Genomic DNA, 20296 nt, shown 5'->3' with positions numbered 1-20296 from the left:
ACAGGGATGGAGTATACGGCCATAGCCATTTCGGACCATGCTCCACATTGGGTAGACCTGGAGGTAGGAGAGGAAAAAGAACAGCACCCACTCTGGAGAATGGATATGGGCTTATTGGCGGATGAGGGGGTATGTTTAAGGGTGAGGGGATGTATCGAAAGGTACTTGGAGCTCAATGACAACGGAGAGATTCAGGTGGGAGTGGTCTGGGAGGCATTGAAGGCGGTGGTCAGAGGGGAACTGATATCCATAAGGGCACATAAAGGGAAGCAAGAGGGCAAAGAAAGGGAGCGATTGTTGAAAGAACTTCTGAGGGTGGACAGGCAATATGCAGAGGCACCGGAGGAGGGACTGTACAGGGAAAGACAAAGGTTACATGTGGAATTTGACCTGCTGACCACGGGTAAGGCAGAGGCACAGTGGAGGAGGGCACAGGGTGTACAGTATGAGTATGGAGAGAAGGCGAGTCGGCTACTGGCCCACCAATTGAGGAAGAGGGGAGCAGCGAGGGAGATAGGTGGGGTGAGAAATGAGGAGGGAGAGGTGGAACGGGGAGCGGAGAGAGTGAACGGGGTGTTCAAGGCATTCTATGAGAGGTTATATAAGGCTCAGCCCCCGGAAGGGAAGGAGGGAATGATGTGTTTCCTGGATCAGCTGGAATTCCTGGAGGAGCAGGAGAGGGCGGGACTGGGAGCACAGATTGAGATGGAGGAGGTGGTAAAAGGGATTGGGAGCATGCAGGCGGGGAAGGCCCCGGGACCGGACGGATTCCCGGTGGAATGTTATAGGAAATATATGGACCTACTGGCCCCGCTTTTGACGAGAACCTTTAATGAGGCCAGGGAAAGGGGGAAGTTGCCCCCGACTATGTCGGAGGCGACGATATCGCTCCTTTTGAAGAAGGAAAAAGACCCGCTGCAGTGTGGGTCCTACAGGCCCATTTCCCTTTTAAACGTAGATGCTAAGCTCCTGGCCAAGGTGATGACGACGAGGATAGAGGACTGTGTCCCGGGGGTGGTCCACGAGGATCAAACTGGGTTCGTTAAGGGGAGACAGCAGACTCAGGGGGCCGAATGGCCTCCTTCTGCACTGTAGATTCAATGATAATCTATGATTAATCTAGGACAAAGGTTCGGCACAACATCGTGGGCCGAAGGGCCTGTTCTGTGCTGTATTTTCTATGTTCTATGTTCTATAACACGAACATACGGAGGCTGCTAGGGGTGATGATGATGCCCCCACCAGAGGGGGAGGCGGAGATAGTGGTGGCGATGGACGCGGAGAAAACATTTGACAGAGTGGAGTGGGACTATCTGTGGGAAGTGCTGAGGAGATTTGGTTTTGGAGAAGGGTTTATTGGATGGGTACAGCTGCTGTATAGGGCCCCGGTGTAAAGTGTGGACACGAATAGGCAGAGGTCTGACTACTTCCGTCTTTATAGAGGGACGAGGCAGGGGTGTCCCCTGTCTCCGTTACTGTTTGCATTGGCGATTGAGCCCCTGGCCATAGCACTGAGGGGCTCCAGGAAGTGGAGGGGAGTACTCAGGGGAGGAGAAGAACACCGGGTATCATTGTATGCAGATGATTTGTTGCTGTATGTTGCGGACCCAGTGGAGGGGATGCCTGAGTTAATGCAGACACTCAGGGAGTTTGGGGAATTCTCGGGGTACAAACTGAATATGGGGAAGAGTGAGTTGTTTGTGGTGCATCCGGGGGGGCAGAGCAGGGGAATAGATGATTTACCGCTGAGGAAGGTAACAAGAGATTTCCGATACTTAGGGATTCAGATAGCCAGGAGTTGGGGAACCTTACATCGGCTTAATTTAACACGATTGGTGGAACAGATGGAGGAGGATTTTAAGAGATGGGACATGGTGCCCCTGTCACTGGCGGGTAGGGTGCAGGCGGTCAAAATGGTAGTCCTCCCGAGATTCCTTTTTGTGTTTCAGTGCCTCCCGGTGATGGTCACGAAGGCTTTTTTCAAGAAAATCGAGAAGTGTCATGAGTTTTGTGTGGGCTGGGAAGACCCCGAGTGTGAGGAGAGGGTTTTTGCAGCGTAGCAGGGATAGGGGGGGACTGGCACTACCGAGCCTAAGTGAATACTACTGGGCCGCCAATATCTCAATGGTGTGTAAGTGGATGGGAGAAGGGGAGGGAGCGGCGTGGAAGAGATTGGAGATGGCGTCCTGCAAAGGAACCAGCCTACAAGCACTGGCGACGGCGCCGTTGCCGTTCTCCCCAAAGAAATACACAAGTCCAGTGGTGGTGGCAACACTGAAAATTTGGGGGCAGTGGAGACGGCATAGGGGAAGGGCGGGAGCCTCGGTGCGGTCCCCGATAAGAAATAATCATAGGTTTGTCCCGGGGAGAATAGATGGGGGATTTGGAGCATGGCAGAGAGCTGGGATTGTGCAACTGAGAGATCTGTTCTTAGACGGGACGTTTGCGAGCCTGGGAGCGCTGACGGAAAAATATGGGTTGCCCCAAGGGAATGCATTTTGGTACATGCAACTGAGGGCTTTTGCGAGGCAACAGGCGAGGGAATTCCCGCAGCTCCCGACGCAGGAGATTCAAGATAGAGTGATCTCAGGGACATGGGTGGGGGATGGTAGGGTGTCGGATATATACAGGGAAATGAGGGACGAGGGGGAGATCATGGTGGATGAGCTGAAGGGAAAATGGGAAGAAGAACTGGGGGAAGAGATTGAGGAGGGTCTGTGGGCTGATGCCCTACGTAGGGTAAACTCGTCGTCCTTGTGCGCTAGGCTAAGCCTGATACAATTCAAGGTTTTGCACAGGGCGCTTATGACCGGAGCAAGGCTCAGTAAATTTTTTGGGGTAGAGGATAGGTGTGGGAGATGCTCGAGAAGCCCCGCAAACCACACCCACATGTTTTGGTCATACCCGGCACTGCAGGGGTTCTGGGTGGGGGTGGCAAATGTGCTCTCGAAGGTGGTGGGGGTCCGGATCGAGCCAGGCTGGGGGTTGGCTATATTTGGGGCTGTAGAAGAGCCGGGAGTGCAGGAGGCGAGAGAGGCTGATGTTTTGGCCTTTGCGTCCCTAGTAGCCCGGCGAAGGATATTGCTTCTCTGGAAGGAAGCCAAACCCCCGGGCGTGGAGACCTGGATAAACGACATGGCAGGGTTTATAAAACTAGAACGGATAAAGTTTGCACTAAGGGGCTCAGCTCAAGGGTTCACCAGGCGGTGGTAACCGTTCATTGACTACCTCGCAGAACGATAAAGGAAATGGGAAGGTAACAGCAGCAACCCGGGGGGGGGGGGGGGGGGGGGGGGGGGGGGGGAGGGGGGGGGGTCCTCAGGGGTGGTTTTGTATAGATATTTGCACCTGGTTATGTATATTGGATTGTTTGATTTTAGTATCTGGAGAGTTATTATTTTTGTTATGGCAGTTGCCATTTAGTTTATATATAATTTATTTACTTGTTAAAACGGTCACTGTTATTTATATTGTTTTATTGTTGTAAAGAGGGCAAACCTTTGTATTGTTTTGTTTGGCCGAAAAATTTGAATAAAATATATTTTTTTAAAAAGTGAATGATTGCAGCTAGTTGAATGGATTCACTCAACCGGTACTTCAGATGACCAAGATGAAGAGTCCAGGGAGGATTTAGATGTTGTGAACGACCTCTCCAAAGCTACCACTGATGCTGAAACATCAAAAAATAGGGCAACCACTGATGCTGAAACATCAGAACCCGAGTTAGTCCGAAGAGTGGAACTTCAAGCTCATTTCATTTCTGAGATACTACCAGTATCTGATCATAAACAACAGATCACAAAAGCCGATTTTTGCATACCATTGGATACCTCTTAACATTGTCTCTGACAATGATCCGTGTTTCTCAAGTTGGGAGTGGACGCACTTTGCAGGGCAATATAATTTCAACCGTGTAACGCCTAGCCCATGTTATCCGCAGTCTAATGGGAAAGCAGAGAAAGGAGTAGGGATAATTAAGACGTTATTCTGTGAAGATGATTAAGACGTGTCATTAGGGTTGTTAGCATATCGAGCAACACCATTATCAACGGGTCTCTCACCTGCTCAAATGTTGATGGGGAAAAGACTAAGAACCACTTTACCAGAAATCATCAGGCCAGAATCTGATAATAAGAAGATACGTGAAAGAATCACAACAACAAAAAAGAAGCAACAAGATGTTTACAATAGACATACCAAACCTCTGGTTGAACTTGTAGAAGGTGACGTCATGAGAATTCAGAATTCAGGATCCAGAAGGTGACTGACAAAATCTTGCGAAGGCTCTGAAACAGGTAGCACCAAGGTCCTACTTAGTACAAACAGAACAGGGATCGCTGTTGAGGAGAAACATTGCTGCAATCAAGCACAAGGTTCAAACTCAACATGCAAAAGTTGTACCACGTGATGACATATTCAAGGACATTGCCTTTCCAGATCCATACTTAGCCAGACACAGGTAGAAGATGTGGTAGAGCAATCCAACACTTTGAATTCCACTGAGATGTTCTACAAGAAGAAGACGCCTTCCAGAGCGATCAAACTTGTGATTGTATAATGAACCCGTAAGTGATGTCATTACAAATACTGTATTGTATGATAATAAGATAATGATATGTGCTAACTAGTAGTCAGAAAGGTCAGGATTAAAGAAAATATCACAACCAATGTTATAACAATTTTCTTTTACAAAGAAGGGGCGATGTGGTATTATCATAACTATCAGCATTACAAGGGTAGCAAAGAGAGGAAGCTGCAGATACAACTGTATAAGGCAGGGATGCACATTAGGGGAGGATTATATGCAAGAATAGCTAGTGAAGGTCATAAGAGCAGATAGTGTGAGAAGGTTTGATTATAGTTTATACCAGTAGTGAGATTAGCAGCAGTTGACTGTAGTTAGATGTTATTGATCAATTCTGTATTCTTAAGGATCAAGTGTGAAATCCCAGTCGTTTGCATGTGAACAGAAAAATTATATCAAGGGCGCGTGACACTGTCAAAATGATCACATTTCTTTATCTTTGCTGTTGTTTTTCACTCATTCGTCACCTTCTTTTTCCATATTTTTCAGCCTGTTTTGACAGCATTTATGATGGTTTGGACTTTCCGGGAAATGACATTCACCAGTCCGTTGTCGAGGATGTGCCCAGTTGTCAAAGAAAATGTACAGAGGAACCTGACTGCCAGTTTTTCACCTTTGTAAAAGGAGAATACCGCAACGCAAAGCAGCGGTTAGTCACTTATTCAAGGGATGGAGCATTCACAAACCACCATCAGCGGGTTAAATGGTGGGCATGGGTGAGGGGGTTGGGGGGACGGGAAATGGTCAAGGCCCAGAAATGGATACCATGCCGGTCTGAATATATAGCGGGATATTCTGACTGCGCCTGCCAGAGTGGGTCAGAAACCATGCCAGATGATGGCTTGAGCCTCATATGCATCTGATGAATGGGATGCAAATAACGGCCCGATCCCCACACTATAGTCTTCACGACGCCGACATGAAGCACATTTCGAACAACGTGGTGTACAGATATCGGGACTCATCTGAACAATGCCTGGTGCTGCCTCCGCCTGAACCCTGGACCCTGGATCACCACAGCAGTGGGTCAGGGCTGCATCCTCAACTGGGTTTCCGGATTGGGGGTCCGGGATTGGGTCCATCTTCCAGCCTCAGAGAGCTTATGGAGATCCATCTTCATTTTAAGGAGGTCCACCTTGTTTTTTTAAGTTGTGGGTCAGTGATGTTGGGCACCTTTTCAATATGGTGCCTGGAAATGTGTGCGGACTATGTGCCATCCCAGCTGCTCCCCCTTAATATGGCATGCAACACCTAGGAGCATAATTCATGAGGTTGGGGCAGAGAATTCGGGATGTTTTCCTGCCAGCCCCCACAGAGGGAAACACGCCTTGTTTCTGGGAGAATAGATTGTACAAAAATTCTCGACTTTCAAACAGTTGAGTGTTCCCTTCAAATCCTTCATCCGTATTAAATTTTTTTTGTCAATTTTAATCTATTTATTCCAACTCAAGGGGCATCTTCCCAGAATAAATACAGCTCCTGAGAGGCAAGACCAGCCCAGGAAATTAAATTCACCCAATATCAACAACAGACAAAACCTGTAGAATCAGTGTATGGTGAATGACTTTGTAAATATTGCAAATCCGCATGTTTCTGTGATTCTTTTTAGCTACATCTGCTACCGCAAAAAGACTGAAAGAGGAACTCCACCAAGAATAAATATTCTTCAGAATGTTGTGTCTGGATTTTCTTTAAGGGAATGTGGAGACAATCACTCAGGTAATTCCAAAATGAGCATTGTTTAATTTTGATTCACAAAACAGTGATGTCAAAGCTGAATATTAACACGCATTTCTGTCACAATATTTACTCTATCTTACTTGTTGCTGGACACAAATTCTCACATAAAGGAGATACTGTGTGATCTGATAGGAGAGCTAATTGATGAATTCATGCCTTGTGATTGATGTTGATAATTCTCAACAAGAGGGGAAATGTTCTCTGTGCACTCGGTGTAAATCTGAAAATCTGTTCATAAAGAACTCATTTGTTGTACAAACATCACAAGACAGGAACAACCTGACACGATGAGCCCTCGACCTAAATTCAGTTAGTCCGAGGTACTGAATGACGCTGATTGTAGATATACAGGGAGATTGTGAAGGGACCTGACAGTGTCGAGACTGAGAGGATGTTTCAGCTGTTTGAGAATTGAGAAGATGGGGTGACAATCTCAGTTTCAGAGGTCGATGATTTAGGACTCACATGAGATGGATTTCTTCAATTGGAGGATTGCAAATCTTGGAATTCCCTAGCTCATGGTGCTGTGGATGTGCCATCATTGAGCACATTTGAAGTTAGGACTGATAGAGTTTTGGTCTCTGAAGGAATCACGGATAGGGGGAGCAGGCAGTAAGTGGTATTGAGGTACACGATCCGCCATTCAAGAGGTGAACAAAATCATTTTGGCTTCTTCTCATGCTTTGAATTTGTTCATCTGAATTTTGTTCTCTCCTGGAAGTCGGTGGGGTTGGGTGAATGGACTGGTGCTGAGGTTGTCTGAGTTGGCGTGGGGTGGTATAGGGCTGTGGGGGTAATGCTATTGCTCCTTCCAAAGGCAGGAAGGTGAATAACCTGAGAACAGACATAAGGCAATGAGAACCAGAGATGTCCTGAGGAAAACAAGTCACACAGCGAGTTGTTGCGAGATGGATTTCACAGTACAAAAGGGCGATGGAATTAGAATCAATCATAACTTTCAAAAGTGAACTAGATAATTAATTAATCATAGAATTTACAGTGCAGAAGGAGGCCATTCGGCCCATCGAGTCTGCACTGGCTCTTGCAAAGAGCACCCTATCCAAGGTCAACACCTCCACCCTATCCCCATAACCCAGTAACCCCACCCAACACTAAGGGCAATTTTGGACACTAAGGGCAATTTATCAAGGCCAATCCACCTAACCTGCACATCTTTGGACTGTGGGTGGAAACCGGAGCACCCGGAGGAAACCCACGCACACACGGGGAGGATGTGCAGACTCCGCACAGACAGTGACCCAAGCCGAAATCGAAGCTGGGACCCTGGAGCTGTGAAGCGATTGTGCTATCCACAATGCTACCGTGCTTCCCCGGGGATTAACAAGAGGAAATTTGTGGTGTCCTGGGGCATGGACACTTTTTAATAAATATTTCTGATAACTGATTATTGATATGAGAGAATTTTATTCCAGGGTGTATACGTGATACGGTGTCAGATGTAGATTTTCCTGGAAACGATATTGAATCAGTCCTTGCTCCAGACGCCAACTACTGTCAAAAAGTTTGCACCGAGAAGAGCCAATGTCAGTTTTTCTCCTTTTTAACAAGAGATTGGACGACTGACAACCGAAGGTAAATCTGTACTGAATTCATTCAGATGTCTCAATGGAATATGTTATGGTTATCTCAGGTTTAGCATTTGGTCAGACTTATCCACAGAGGATAAAAACATGCCACTACACAAAACCTAACAGTAATAATTGGTGTTTGGATTCAATTTCTTCAAAATTCAGCAACAACTCTCTCTTTGATGAATGGAGAATCATATCCACCTCATCATTGCAACGTTATTACCTCACCCAGAAGGAACATATTTGTCAGCGATTGGACATTCTGCACATAACTGATGAATAAATTACAAAGTCTACCCTTTGATTTCACCATGTGTTTTCCAAACCAATAGATTGTATTTGGTGGCTCTGGATGAAGAATAATCTTTAGATCTCATTCTCTCACAAACCAATCGAACGTTGAGTTACAGGTGTCGTACTGGCGAGTAGGTTTTTTACAAAGACAATCACGATACGGTTCTGTTTTATAGAAGAGAGAAAAGTAAAAAGTCAACAAAGTGCGGTCCGATGAGGCTCGCTCTGCAGATTTACATTTGCCTGCTTTGTTTTCCCTTGGTGGCTGTGGGCCTCATTTGGCCGGTCTGCTTCAACAGCCCTGCCTGCTGTTGGCACCAGCTTCTGCCTCCCCACATGTTTCTGCTCACTCTGCTTCTTCTTTTGCCCTTGGCTCTGGCCCCCTGCGACTCTGCCCCTTCGTGTTTCACAGTCTTCTTCGGCGTTTTTACCCTCTGCCCCCTGCCCCCTCGCTCTGTTGGCTGTTGGCTATAAACAGAACCTGGAACAAGTTGGTGAATGGCTTCCATGTCTTGTGGAAGCCCTCCTCCGACCCCCGGATGGAAAATTTGATTTTCCCCAGTTTTAGAAATTCAGTCAGGCCGGCCAGCCAGTCTGCCGCTTTGGGTGGTGGCGAGGCACAGGGTGGAGAGATTGACCTGCACCCCAGCAGGACACGCTTCCGAATGATCAGCGAGGCGAAGGCTAAAGCATCCACCCCCACTCCCACTCCCGCCTGCAACTCCGGTCCGACAACCCGAAATGGCTTCTAGGGGACTGGGCTCCATGTGCATGACCCCCGAGGTTGTGCTAAATACTGTCCTCCAAAGGCTTTCCAGCTTCGGGCAGGATAAAAACATGTGAACGTGGTTTGTGGGGCCCCTCCCACATCGCTCACAAACATCCTCCACCCCCCCAAACAGCTGGCTCATCTTTGATTTTGTGAGGTGCATCCTATACACGACTTTGAGCTGTATCAGCCCCAACCTAGCACATGACGTTGAAGCATTCACCACACATCACAGTCCCTCTTCCATTCCCCCCCCAGGTCCTCCTCCCATGTTACCTTAATCCCCTCCATAGACACTCTGTGCTCTTCCAGGATCCTCCCATAGATCGGCGAAACAACCTCCCCTCTCCAACTCTCCCACTGACAGCATCGTCTCCAGCAATGAGGAGGCCGGCGCTATTGAGAAGGACGGGAACATCTTCCTAGCGAAATCCCGAGCCTGCAGGTACCTAAACCCTTCTCCATGCGCTGACCCATCCTTCCTTCCCACCTCCTCCAAACCCGCAAATCATTCCCCAAGAAAAAAGTCCTTCATTTCCTTGATTCCCCTCTCATCCCATCTGAAAACTTGCATCCATCCTCCCCCCCGAATAAGCCCATGATTCCCCCTAATCGGCATCCCCACTGACCCGGCCCTCAGCTTAAAATGTTGCCTAAGCTGCCTCCAAATCTTCAAAGTGGCCACCACCACCGGACTTACCGAACACTTTCCTGGAGCCATCGGGAGTGGTGTTGTTGCCAGCGCCCTCAATCTGACCCCTACACGAGACATCCTTGTGGGCTGGTTTAGCACACTAGGCTAAATCGCTGGCTTTGAAAGCAGGCCAGCAGCACGGTTCAATTCCCGTACCAGCCTCCCCGGACAGGTGCCGGAAAGTGGCGACTTGGGGCTTTTCACAGTAACTTCATTTGAAGCCTACTTGTGACAATAAGCAATTTACATTTAATTTTTCATTTCCTCCATCTTAACCTTTTGGATCGCCCCCTTCTTGGTCCAGCCCCGCAGCTTCTCCGAATTCGCCACCCAATAGTACAGTAATTTGGGAGGCCTCGCGCCCCCCCAACCACCCACCTGTGCCCTTTCGGCAAGACTACCCCCCTAATTCTGGCTACCTTCCCCCCCTCCCCCCCAGATAAACAAGGAGATCAATTTGCCCACCCCCATGAAGAAGGCTTTCGGTAAAAAGACCGGAAGACACTGGAATAGGAACAAACATCGCAGGAACACATTAATTTTAACTGCCTGCACCCGGCCCGCCAACGACTGAAGGAGGTTTTCTTACCTTGACAAGTTGGCCTTCATCTTTCCCACCAGACTAGTAAAGTGATATCTTCTAAGCCCACCCCAATCCAAGGCACCTGCACCCCCAAGTGCCTAAAGTGGGTTTGCCGCCAAACGGAATGGCAGCCCCCCCCACCCCCGCATCGGCTGGGAGACCATAAAATACTTACTCTTGCCTCAGTTCCATTTATACCCTGAGAATGTCCTGAATCTTTGAAGCAGCTCCATTATATTTCCCACTGGCGTGCTGGTTCTAAGATGTACAATAACAGATATCGTCGGCTCCTTGTACAACAGCTGTACCCACGCCATGAACCTCGGCCAAATATCAAATCTTTCCAATACCGCCATCAAGTAACCCACCCTATTCAACCAAAGGCATTCTCTACGTCCAGTGCCACCACCACCTCCTCCTCCTTTCTCTCCATCAGAGACAGGATCACATTCAGCAACCTCCTCATGTTCGAGAACAGCTGCCTTCCCTTCACGAACTCTATATGGTCCTCCCCAATCACCTTCGGGAGACATCGCTTCACCCTTACCGCCAAAGCCTTTGTCAATATCTTGTCACCTCAGTCGGGATATGGGCCTATACGACCCACACGCAGCTTATCGTTCATTAGCAGCAGCGAAATCGAAGCATGCCCCATCATCTGTGGCAAGATACTCCTGCCTACAGCATATTCAGACATTCCCTTCATCAGTTGCACCACCTTATCCTTAAGTTTCTTATAAAATTCAACTGGGATCCCATTGGGCCCCGCCGCCTTCCCTGCCTGCATCCTCCCAATCATCTACTTCACCTACCGCTCCCCCACTGGCCTCCCCAACCCTGCTCTATCCTCTTCATCCAGCCTCGGATACTCCAACCCGTCCAGGAGCTCCCTCACCCCTTGCTCCTCTCCCGGTGGTTCCCACCTATGTAGCTTCTCATAAAACTTTTCAAATACTTTATTGATCTGCTCCTGGGCCACCACCAACTTTCCCACCTTATTCCGCACCTGAACTATCTCCCTCGCCGCCACCTCCCTCCGGAGCTGGCTGGCCAGCATACACCCTGCCTTCTCCCCGTACTCATAGACTGCCCCCCTCACCCTTCTCAACTGGCGCAATGCTTTCCCTGTGGACAACTGGTCGAACCTCGCCTGCAACTCCTTCCCCTTGGCCAAGAGGGACGGCTCCGGACCCGCGCACCTCCTATCCACCTCCAGCATCTCCTCTATCAATTTTTGGCGCTCCGCTCTCTCCTCCTTGTCGACCTTAGCCTTGAACGAAATTACCTCCCCCCACCCTCACTACGGTCTTCAGAGCTTCCCAAACCACTGACTGCGAAACTTCCCCCGTTCAATTAAATCCCACATATTCCTCGATCACCTTCCTGATCTTATTACAAAAACTCCGGTCCACTAACAACCCCACGTCCATTCTCCACCCCGGCCTCTGAGCCATCCCCTTCTCCAAAACCACATCCACCCAATACGGTGCATGATCCAAAATCACTATCGCTCCGACCTCTTAACTCCAGCCAATAGCGCCTTCCCCACCATGAAAAAGTGTGTCTTTGAGTACACTTTATGTACCTGGAGAAAAACGAATACTCCCATTCACTCGAGTGTAGGAACCTCCATGAGTCCATTCCTCCCATCTCTCTCATGAGCCCAGCCAGTGTCTGTGGCCCCCTGACTAGGCCAGCGAGCACGGCTGAGACCTATCCACCTTCGGTTCCTGCATCATGTTCCAATCACCCCCCCCCACCTTCCGACTATCAATTTGTGGGTATCCAAATCCGGAATAGAACCCAGCACCCTCTTCCCAAACCCCGCACCATCCCAGTTGGGGCCATATACACTCGCCAGTGCCACCAACCTCCCCTCTAATGCCCTGGTCTCTATCACGTAGCTGCCTCCCCCCATGCCATCGCCTTCTCCATCAGAAACCTCACCCTTTTGCCCACCAATACCGCTACCCGCTGAGCCCTACTGTCGAAGCCCAAATGGAACACCTGACTCGCCCAGCTCTTGCTAAACCTCACCTGATCCTTCACCCTCAGATGGGTCTCCTGAAGGGCAGCATGCTGGCGCAGTGGATAGCACTGCTGCCTCATGGCGGCGAGGTCCCAGGTTCGATCACGGCTCTGGGTCACTGTCCGTGTGGAGTTTGCACATTCTCCCCATGTTTACGTGGGTTTCACCCCCACAACCCAAAGATGTGCAGGGTAGGTAGTTTGGCCACGCTAGAATTGCTCGTGAATTGGAAAAAATGAATTGGGTACTCTGAATTTATTTTAAAAAGATGGGTCTCCTGCAACATCTCCACGTCGGCCTTTGAGCTCTTTAAATGTGTAAAAATCCTCAATCTCTTCACCGGCCCCCCAAACACCCTCATTTTCCACGTGACTATTCTGACCGGTGGGTTCTTACCCCCTCGCCCCTCTTATCCGTCATCTTCATAGTCCCAGGCCCTGTCCTTCGGGCCTGACCTGCCCCGTCCCTTTGTTACCGTCATATCCCTCCCCCTCCCAGAATCCCCCCTTCCGCTTCCTCTTGAAAACTCCTTCACAGTATTGATCCCATCCCCCCACCTTTCACACCCCCAGTCCCATCGAAACTTGTTAGACCAGTTTCCAACAACCGTGGTCCCTCTCCCCATCACACTTCCGTTCACTAGTCAACCTTTGCTTGCTGGTGTGGAGGCCCCTGCCCAGGTCCCCCGCCTCCCAATCTCCTCCCCCATGACCCTGTGAAAAAAGTAGGCTTCAAATGAAGTTACTGTGAAAAGCCCTTAGTCACCACATTCCGGCGCCTGTTCGGGGAGGCTGGTACGGGAATTGAACTGTCCCTGAAAACAAAGCCAGTGCAAAAACTACGCCCCAGAAAACCACCATAACCCCAAAGCCCAATATATTTGTACCCAACTGGAGCCTGTAACAAAGGTAGAATATCCTTTTCCATCAACCAACTTGAAAACCTGACTGTTTCCCCTACAAATACAAAGCAAATAAACAATCTGAAATGAGAAATAAAGGCTGTGCACAACCTTCCTCCCTTCATTGCGAAGCCATCACCTCGCTCAGAGTTTCCACTCTGAGGCCCACCCTACCCAGTGATCCAGCCTCCGCCACCTGCTGCTGGGCTGACCCTTTCGCTTGACAGTGAACTTTCCCTCTCTCCCTTCTTCCCGATGGCTTTTTCTGGGTCTTAGACATTCCGCACATTCCTTATACTTTCCGACACTAGCTTGTTCAAAAACTGCCCCTGGAACCGAGCATTAAACTCCAAAAACCAGAGCCTCGAGCAGGAGCCACCCAATGGGTGGCTTCCACCTACATGCCGCCACTGGAAATCCCTCCCAATGAAGCGTTGTAGCTGGTTTGATACCCTGAAGACTGCCACTTTCGGGCTTGGCTCCACCCTCATCCCCACAACCTTCGACGTTGCCTCAAACAACGCTGGCCAGAACCCCACAAGTCTGGGGCATGCCCAGAACATGTGGGTGTGGTGCCTCCCTGGCACCATTCACATTTGTCCTCCACTTTCGAGAAGAACCTGCTCATTCGGGTTCTAGTTCGGTGTGCTCTGTGCACCACTTTCAGCTGCATTAGATTCAGCTTTGTGAATGTGGAGATGGAGTTTATACTGTTCAGTGCTTCGCTCCAGAGACCCTCCCTATTTCTTCCTCTCATTTTTCCCTTGTTTCATCCAGCGGGGAACATGCCTCCTGTAACAGTCGTCCATACAGGTCCTGCAGTTCCCTATTCCTAGGTCGCCTGCACCCAACAGCTCCTCTATCATTGAGTGTCCCGGCGTCCGTGGGAATGTCATCAACTCTTTACAGAGGACATTTTTGATTTGTAAATGTCGTTGTTTATTCCCTTTGGGCAGTTGCAACCTCTCCATCAGTTCGTCTAACGTTGCTAGTTTGTCTGTGTAGATATCCCTAACTGTCAGTGTTCCCTCCCCCCCATACTATCTCCAGATTTTAAAGGTGCCGTCCGTTGTGGCTGCTGCGAAACAGTGATTGCAAATGGGGGCCATGGTGGACATTTTGGTCAGGCCGAAGTGTTACCTTAGCTGGTCTCATGTCCAGAGCGTGGCTATTACCACTGGGCTTGTAGGGATGTGAGTGTTATTGTGGCAAGGGCTCAGTGGGACGTCCCAATGCAAGAGCTCTTCTCCATCCTTACCCATTCTGCTTCCCGCTCCCTGACCCATCCCCCTCACTCTTTCTGCTGTGGCTGCCCAGTGGTAGTACATAGAACATAGAACATAGAAAATACAGCACAGAACAGGCCCTTCGGCCCACGATGTTGTGCCGAACCTCTGTCCTAGATTATCATTGAATTTACAGTGCAGAAGGAGGCCATTCGGCCCTTTGAGTCTGCACCGGCTCCTGAAAAGAGCACCCTACCCAAACTCAACACCTCCACCCAACACCAAGGGCAATTTTGGACATTAAGGGCAATTTATCATTGGCCAATTCACCTAACCTGCACATCTTTGGACTGTGGGAGGAAACCGGAGCACCCGGAGGAAACCCACGCAAAAACGGGGAGGACGTGCAGACTCCGCACAGACAGTGACCCAAGCCGGAATCGAACCTGGGACCCTGGAGCTGTGAAGCATTGTGCTATCCACAATGCTACCGTGCTGCCCTTAAGAACAAATAAATCTACACTATCTCATTTTACCGTAATCCATGTACCTATCCAATAGCTGCTTGAAGGTCCCTAATGTATCCGACTCAACTACTTCCACAGGCAGTGCATTCCATGCCCCCACTACTCTCTGGGTAAAGAACCTACCTCTGATATCCCTCCTATATCTTCCACCTTTCACCTTAAATTTATGTCCCCTTGTAATGGTTTGTTCCACCCGGGGAAAAAGTCTCTGACTGTCTACTCTATCTATTCCCCTCATTATCTTATAAACCTCGATCAAGTCGCCCCTCATCCTTCTCCGTTCTAATGAGAAAAGGCCTAGCACCCTCAACCTTTCCTCGTAAGACCTACTCTCCATTCCAGGCAACACCCTGGTAAATCTTCTTTGCACCTTTTCCAAAGCTTCCACATCCTTCCTAAAATGAGGCGACCAGAACTGTACACAGTACTCCAAATGTGGCCTTACCAAAGTTTTATACAGCTGCATCATCACCTCACGGCTCTTAAATTCAATCCCTCTGTTAATGAACGCGAGCACACCATAGGCCTTCTTCACAGCTCTATCCACTTGAGTGGCAACTTTCAAAGATGTATGAACATAGACCCCAAGATCTCTCTGCTCCTCCACATTGCCAAGAACTCTACCGTTAACCCTGTATTCCACATTCATATTTGTCCTTCCAAAATGGACAACCTCACACTTTTCAGGGTTAAACTCCATCTGCCACTTCTCAGCCCAGCTCTGCATCCTATCTATGTCTCTTTGCAGCCGACAACAGCCCTCCTCACTATCCACAACTCCACCAATCTTCGTATCGTCTGCAAATTTACTGACCCACCCTTCAACTCTCTCATCCAAGTCATTAATGAAAATCACAAACAGCAGAGGACCCAGAACTGATCCCTGTGGTACGCCACTGATAACTGGGATCCAGGCTGAATATTTACCATCCACCACCACTCTCTGACTTCTATCGGTTAGCCAGTTTGTTATCCAACTGGCCAAATTTCCCACTGTCCCATGCCTCCTTACTTTCTGCATAAGCCTACCATGGGGAACCTTATCAAATGCCTTACTAAAATCCATGTACACTACATCCACTGCTTTACCTTCATCCACATGCTTGGTCACCTCCTCAAAGAATTCAATAAGACTTGTAAGGCAAGACCTACCCCTCACAAATCCGTGCTGACTATCCCTAATCAAGCAGTGTCTTTCCAGATGCTCAGAAATCCTATCCTTCAGTACCCTTTCCATTACTTTGCCTACCACCGAAGTAAGACTAACTGGCCTGTAATTCCCAGGGTTATCCCTAGTCCCTTTTTTGAACAGGGGCACGACATTCGCCACTCTCCAATCCCCTGGTACCACCCCTGTTGACAGTGAGGACGAAAAGATCATTGCCAACGGCTCTGCAATTTCATCTCTTGCTTCCCATAGAATCCTTGGATATATCCCGTCAGGCCCGGGGGACTTGTCTATCCTCAAGTTTTTCAAAATGCCCAACACATCTTCCTTCCTAACAAGTATTTCCTCGAGCTTACCAATCTGTTTCACACTGTCCTCTCCAACAATATCGCCCCTCTCATTTGTAAATACAGAAGAAAAGTACTCGTTCAAGACCTCTACTATCTCTTCAGACTCAATACACAATCTCCCGCTACTGTCCTTGATCGGACCTACCCTCACTCTAGTCATTCTCATATTTCTCACATATGTGTAAAAGGCCTTGGGGTTTTCCTTGATCCTACCCGCCAAAGATTGTTCATGCCCTCTCTTAGCTCTCCTAATCCCTTTCTTCAGTTCCCTCCTGGCTATCTTGTATCCCTCCAATGCCCTGTCTGAACCTTGTTTCCTCAGCCTTACATAAGTCTCCTTTTTCCTCTTAACAAGACATTCAACCTCTCTTGTCAACCATGGTTCCCTCACTCGACCATCTCTTCCCTGCCTGACAGGGACATACATATCAAGGACACGTAGCACCTGTTCCTTGAACAAGTTCCACATTTCACTTGTGTCCTTCCCTGACAGCCTATGTTTCCAACTTATGCACTTCAATTCTTGTCTGACAACATCGTATTTACCCTTCCCCCAATTGTAAACCTTGCCCTGTTGCACGTACCTATCCCTCTCCATTACTAAAGTGAAAGTCACAGAATTGTGGTCACTATCTCCAAAATGCTCCCCCACTAACAAATCTATCACTTGCCCTGGTTCATTCATAGAACATAGAACATAGAACAATACAGCGCAGTACAGGCCCTTCGGCCCACGATGTTGCACCGAAACAAAAGCCATCTAACCTACACTATACCATTATCATCCATATGTTTATCCAATAAACTTTTAAATGCCCTTAATGTTGGCGAGTTCACTACTGTAGCAGGTAGGGCATTCCACGGCCTCACTACTCTTTGCGTAAAGAACCTACCCCTGACCTCTGTCCTATATCTATTACCCCTCAGTTTAAGGCTATGTCCCCTCGTGCTAGCCATTTCCATCCGCGGGAGAAGGCTCTCACTGTCCACCCTATCTAACCCTCTGATCATTTTGTATGCCTCTATTAAGTCTCCTCTTAACCTTCTTCTCTCTAACGAAAACAACCTCAAGTCCATCAGCCTTTCCTCATAAGATCATAAGATTCCCCAGTACTAAATCCAATATTGCCCCTCCTCTGGTCGGACAATCTACATACTGTGTTAGAAAAGCTTCCTGGACACACTGCACAAACACCACCCCATCCAAACTATTTGATCTAAAGAGTTTCCACTCAATATTTGGGAAGTTAAAGTCGCCCATGACTACTACCCTATGACTTCTGCACCTTTCCAAAATCTGTTTCCCAATCTGTTTCTCCACATCTCTGCTACTATTGGGGGGCCTATAGAAAACTCCTAACAAGGTGACTGCTCCTTTCCTATTTCTGACTTCAACCCATACTACCTCAATAGGGTGATACTCCTCGAACTGCCTTTCTGCAGCTGTTATACTATCTCTAATTAATAATGCCACCCCCCCACCTCTTTTACCACCCTCCCTAATCTTATTGAAACATCTATAACCAGGGACCTCCAACAACCATTTCTGCCCCTCTTCTATCCAAGTTTCCGTGATGGCCACCACATCGTAGTCCCAAGTACCGATCCATGCCTTAAGTTCACCCACCTTATTCCTGATGCTTCTTGCGTTGAAGTATACACACTTCAACCCATCTCCGTGCCTGCAAGTACTCTCCTTTGTCAGTGTTCCCTTCCCCACTGCCTCACTACATGCTTTGGCGTCCTGAATATCGGCTACCTTAGTTGCTGGACTACAAATCCGGTTCCCATTCCCCAGCCAAATTAGTTTAAACCCTCCCGAAGAGTACTAGAAAACCTCCCTCCCAGGATATCGGTGCCCCTCTGGTTCAGATGCAACCCGTCCTGCTTGTACAGGTCCTACCTTCCCCAGAATGCGCTCCAATTATCCAAATACCTGAAGCCCTCCCTCCTACACCATTCCTGCAGCCACGTGTTCAACTGCACTCTCTCCCTATTCCTAGCCTCGCTATCACGTGGCACCGGCAACAAACCAGAGATGACAACTCTGTCTGTCCTGGCTTTTAACTTCCAGCCTAACTCCCTAAACTTGTTTATTACCTCCACACCCCTTTTCCAACCTATGTCGTTGGTACCAATGTGCACCACGACTTCTGGCTGCTCACCCTCCCCCTTAAGGATCCTGAAGACACGATCCGAGACATCCCTGGCCCTGGCACCCGGGAGGCAACATACCTTCCGGGAGTCTCGCTCGCGACCACAGAATCTCCTATCTATTCCCCTAACCATTGAATCTCCTATTACTATTGCTTTTCTATTCTCCCCCCTTCCCTTCTGAGCCCCAGAGCCAGACTCAGTGCCAGAGACCTGGCCGCTAGGGCCTTCCCCCGGTAGGTCATCCCCCCCAACAGCATCCAAAACGGTATACTTGTTTTGAAGGGGAACGGCCACGAGGGATCCCTGCACTGTCTGCCTGTTTGTTTTTTTCCCCCTGACTGTAACCCAGCTATTCTTGTCCTGTACCTTGGGTGTGGTTACCTCCTTGTAACTCTTCTCAATCACCCCCTCTGCCTCCCGGATGATCCGAAGTTCATCCAGCTTCAGCTCCAATTCCCTAACACGGTCTTTGAGGAGCTGAAGTTGGGTGCACTTCCCGCAGGTATAGTCAGCGGGGACACCGGTGGTATCCCTCACCACCCACATCCTACAGGAGGAGCATGCAACTGGCCTAGCCTCCATCCCTTCTTACCTGACAGAATATAGCTGCCCTGTGGACTAACTAGATCTCCGCCCTCCGACTCTGCTCCCAGTCAGCTACACTTTCTGTAAACTCCTGGCTCTCTTTGCACTCTTTGCGGAAATGTCAGAAACAAAATGAAAGGAGCACCTTACTCCCTCCTCACCTAACTCCCTCGGTCACCAAACTCTTACTATAGCACTTAAAAAGCACCAAATTCAGCACTCCCTCGTCCACCAAACTCTTACTATAGCACTTAAAAAGCACCAAATTCAGCACTCCCTCGGTCACCAAACTCTTACTATAGCACTCAAAAAGCACCAAATTCAGTACTCAGTGCAAACAAAGTCTGCACTGTAGGGGATCACTTTTATACTGTGAATCTAGCCTCTGAAAAACTGGCCTAATCCAATTAACTAATTAACAAGCTCCAGCTGCAAGTGCCTACAAGTAGAAGCCAGGTTAAAGCTGATTGAAAATTCACCTTCTTCTAAACCAAACAGCAACTTTTAAGTTAATTAACTAAATAAAAGAAAGACTAAACTTTAGATAAAAATGAAGCCTTATACTCCCTAGTATTGTAGCTTTGGGAGGGCTAGGCCTCCCATGCTTCTATATCCCTATAGGTCCATTTTGGGGATCTTCTACCCCCCCCCCCCCCCCCCCCCCCTCCCCCCCCGCCCCTCCACCACACAAATGCCATGATTGTTTTGTCTATTGCGTTAAAAAAGGCCCTGGCGATGTAGATGGGTATGGAGCTGAACAGGAAGAGGAACCTGTGCGGTAAGTTCATCTTGATTGTCTACACCCTCCCTGCCAGGGAGATTGGGAGTGTGTCCCACCTCTGCAGGTCCTTTTTAACTTCCTCCACCAGACTGGTCAGGTTGCATTTGTGGATCCGTGTCTAGTCGTGGACAATTTGGATCCCCAGGCAGCAGAATTTGTTTTGAGCCTGTTTAAATGGCAGCCCCTCCAGCTCTGTCCGTCCCTTGCGGGTTCACTGGGAAGATTTCACTTTTGCTCAGGTTGAGTTTGTAGCCCGAAAGGCTCCAAAATCTTTCAGGAGCGCGATGATCCCCTCCAAGTTGCTTTTGGGATCCC

The 20296-nt window shown here is 48.7% G+C and overlaps 1 protein-coding gene across 1 annotated transcript in view; it reads left to right on the top strand.

Annotated features, from left to right (window-relative positions):
• Positions 1 to 20296, top strand: part of LOC140408952 (uncharacterized) — a 241605-nt gene that overhangs the window by 87433 nt on the left and 133876 nt on the right. The window contains exons 17-19 of the mRNA XM_072496904.1: positions 5075 to 5234; positions 6195 to 6304; positions 7759 to 7918. Of these exons, the coding sequence (XP_072353005.1) occupies positions 5075 to 5234; positions 6195 to 6304; positions 7759 to 7918 (430 nt within the window). The remainder of the gene's footprint in view (positions 1 to 5074; positions 5235 to 6194; positions 6305 to 7758; positions 7919 to 20296) is intronic.

The sequence above is a fragment of the Scyliorhinus torazame genome, chromosome 3, assembly GCF_047496885.1.
Source record: "Scyliorhinus torazame isolate Kashiwa2021f chromosome 3, sScyTor2.1, whole genome shotgun sequence".
Lineage (NCBI taxonomy): Eukaryota > Metazoa > Chordata > Chondrichthyes > Carcharhiniformes > Scyliorhinidae > Scyliorhinus > Scyliorhinus torazame.
The sequence above is the reverse complement of the archived record's forward strand: the minus strand, read 5'-3'. Positions and strand labels throughout refer to the sequence as shown.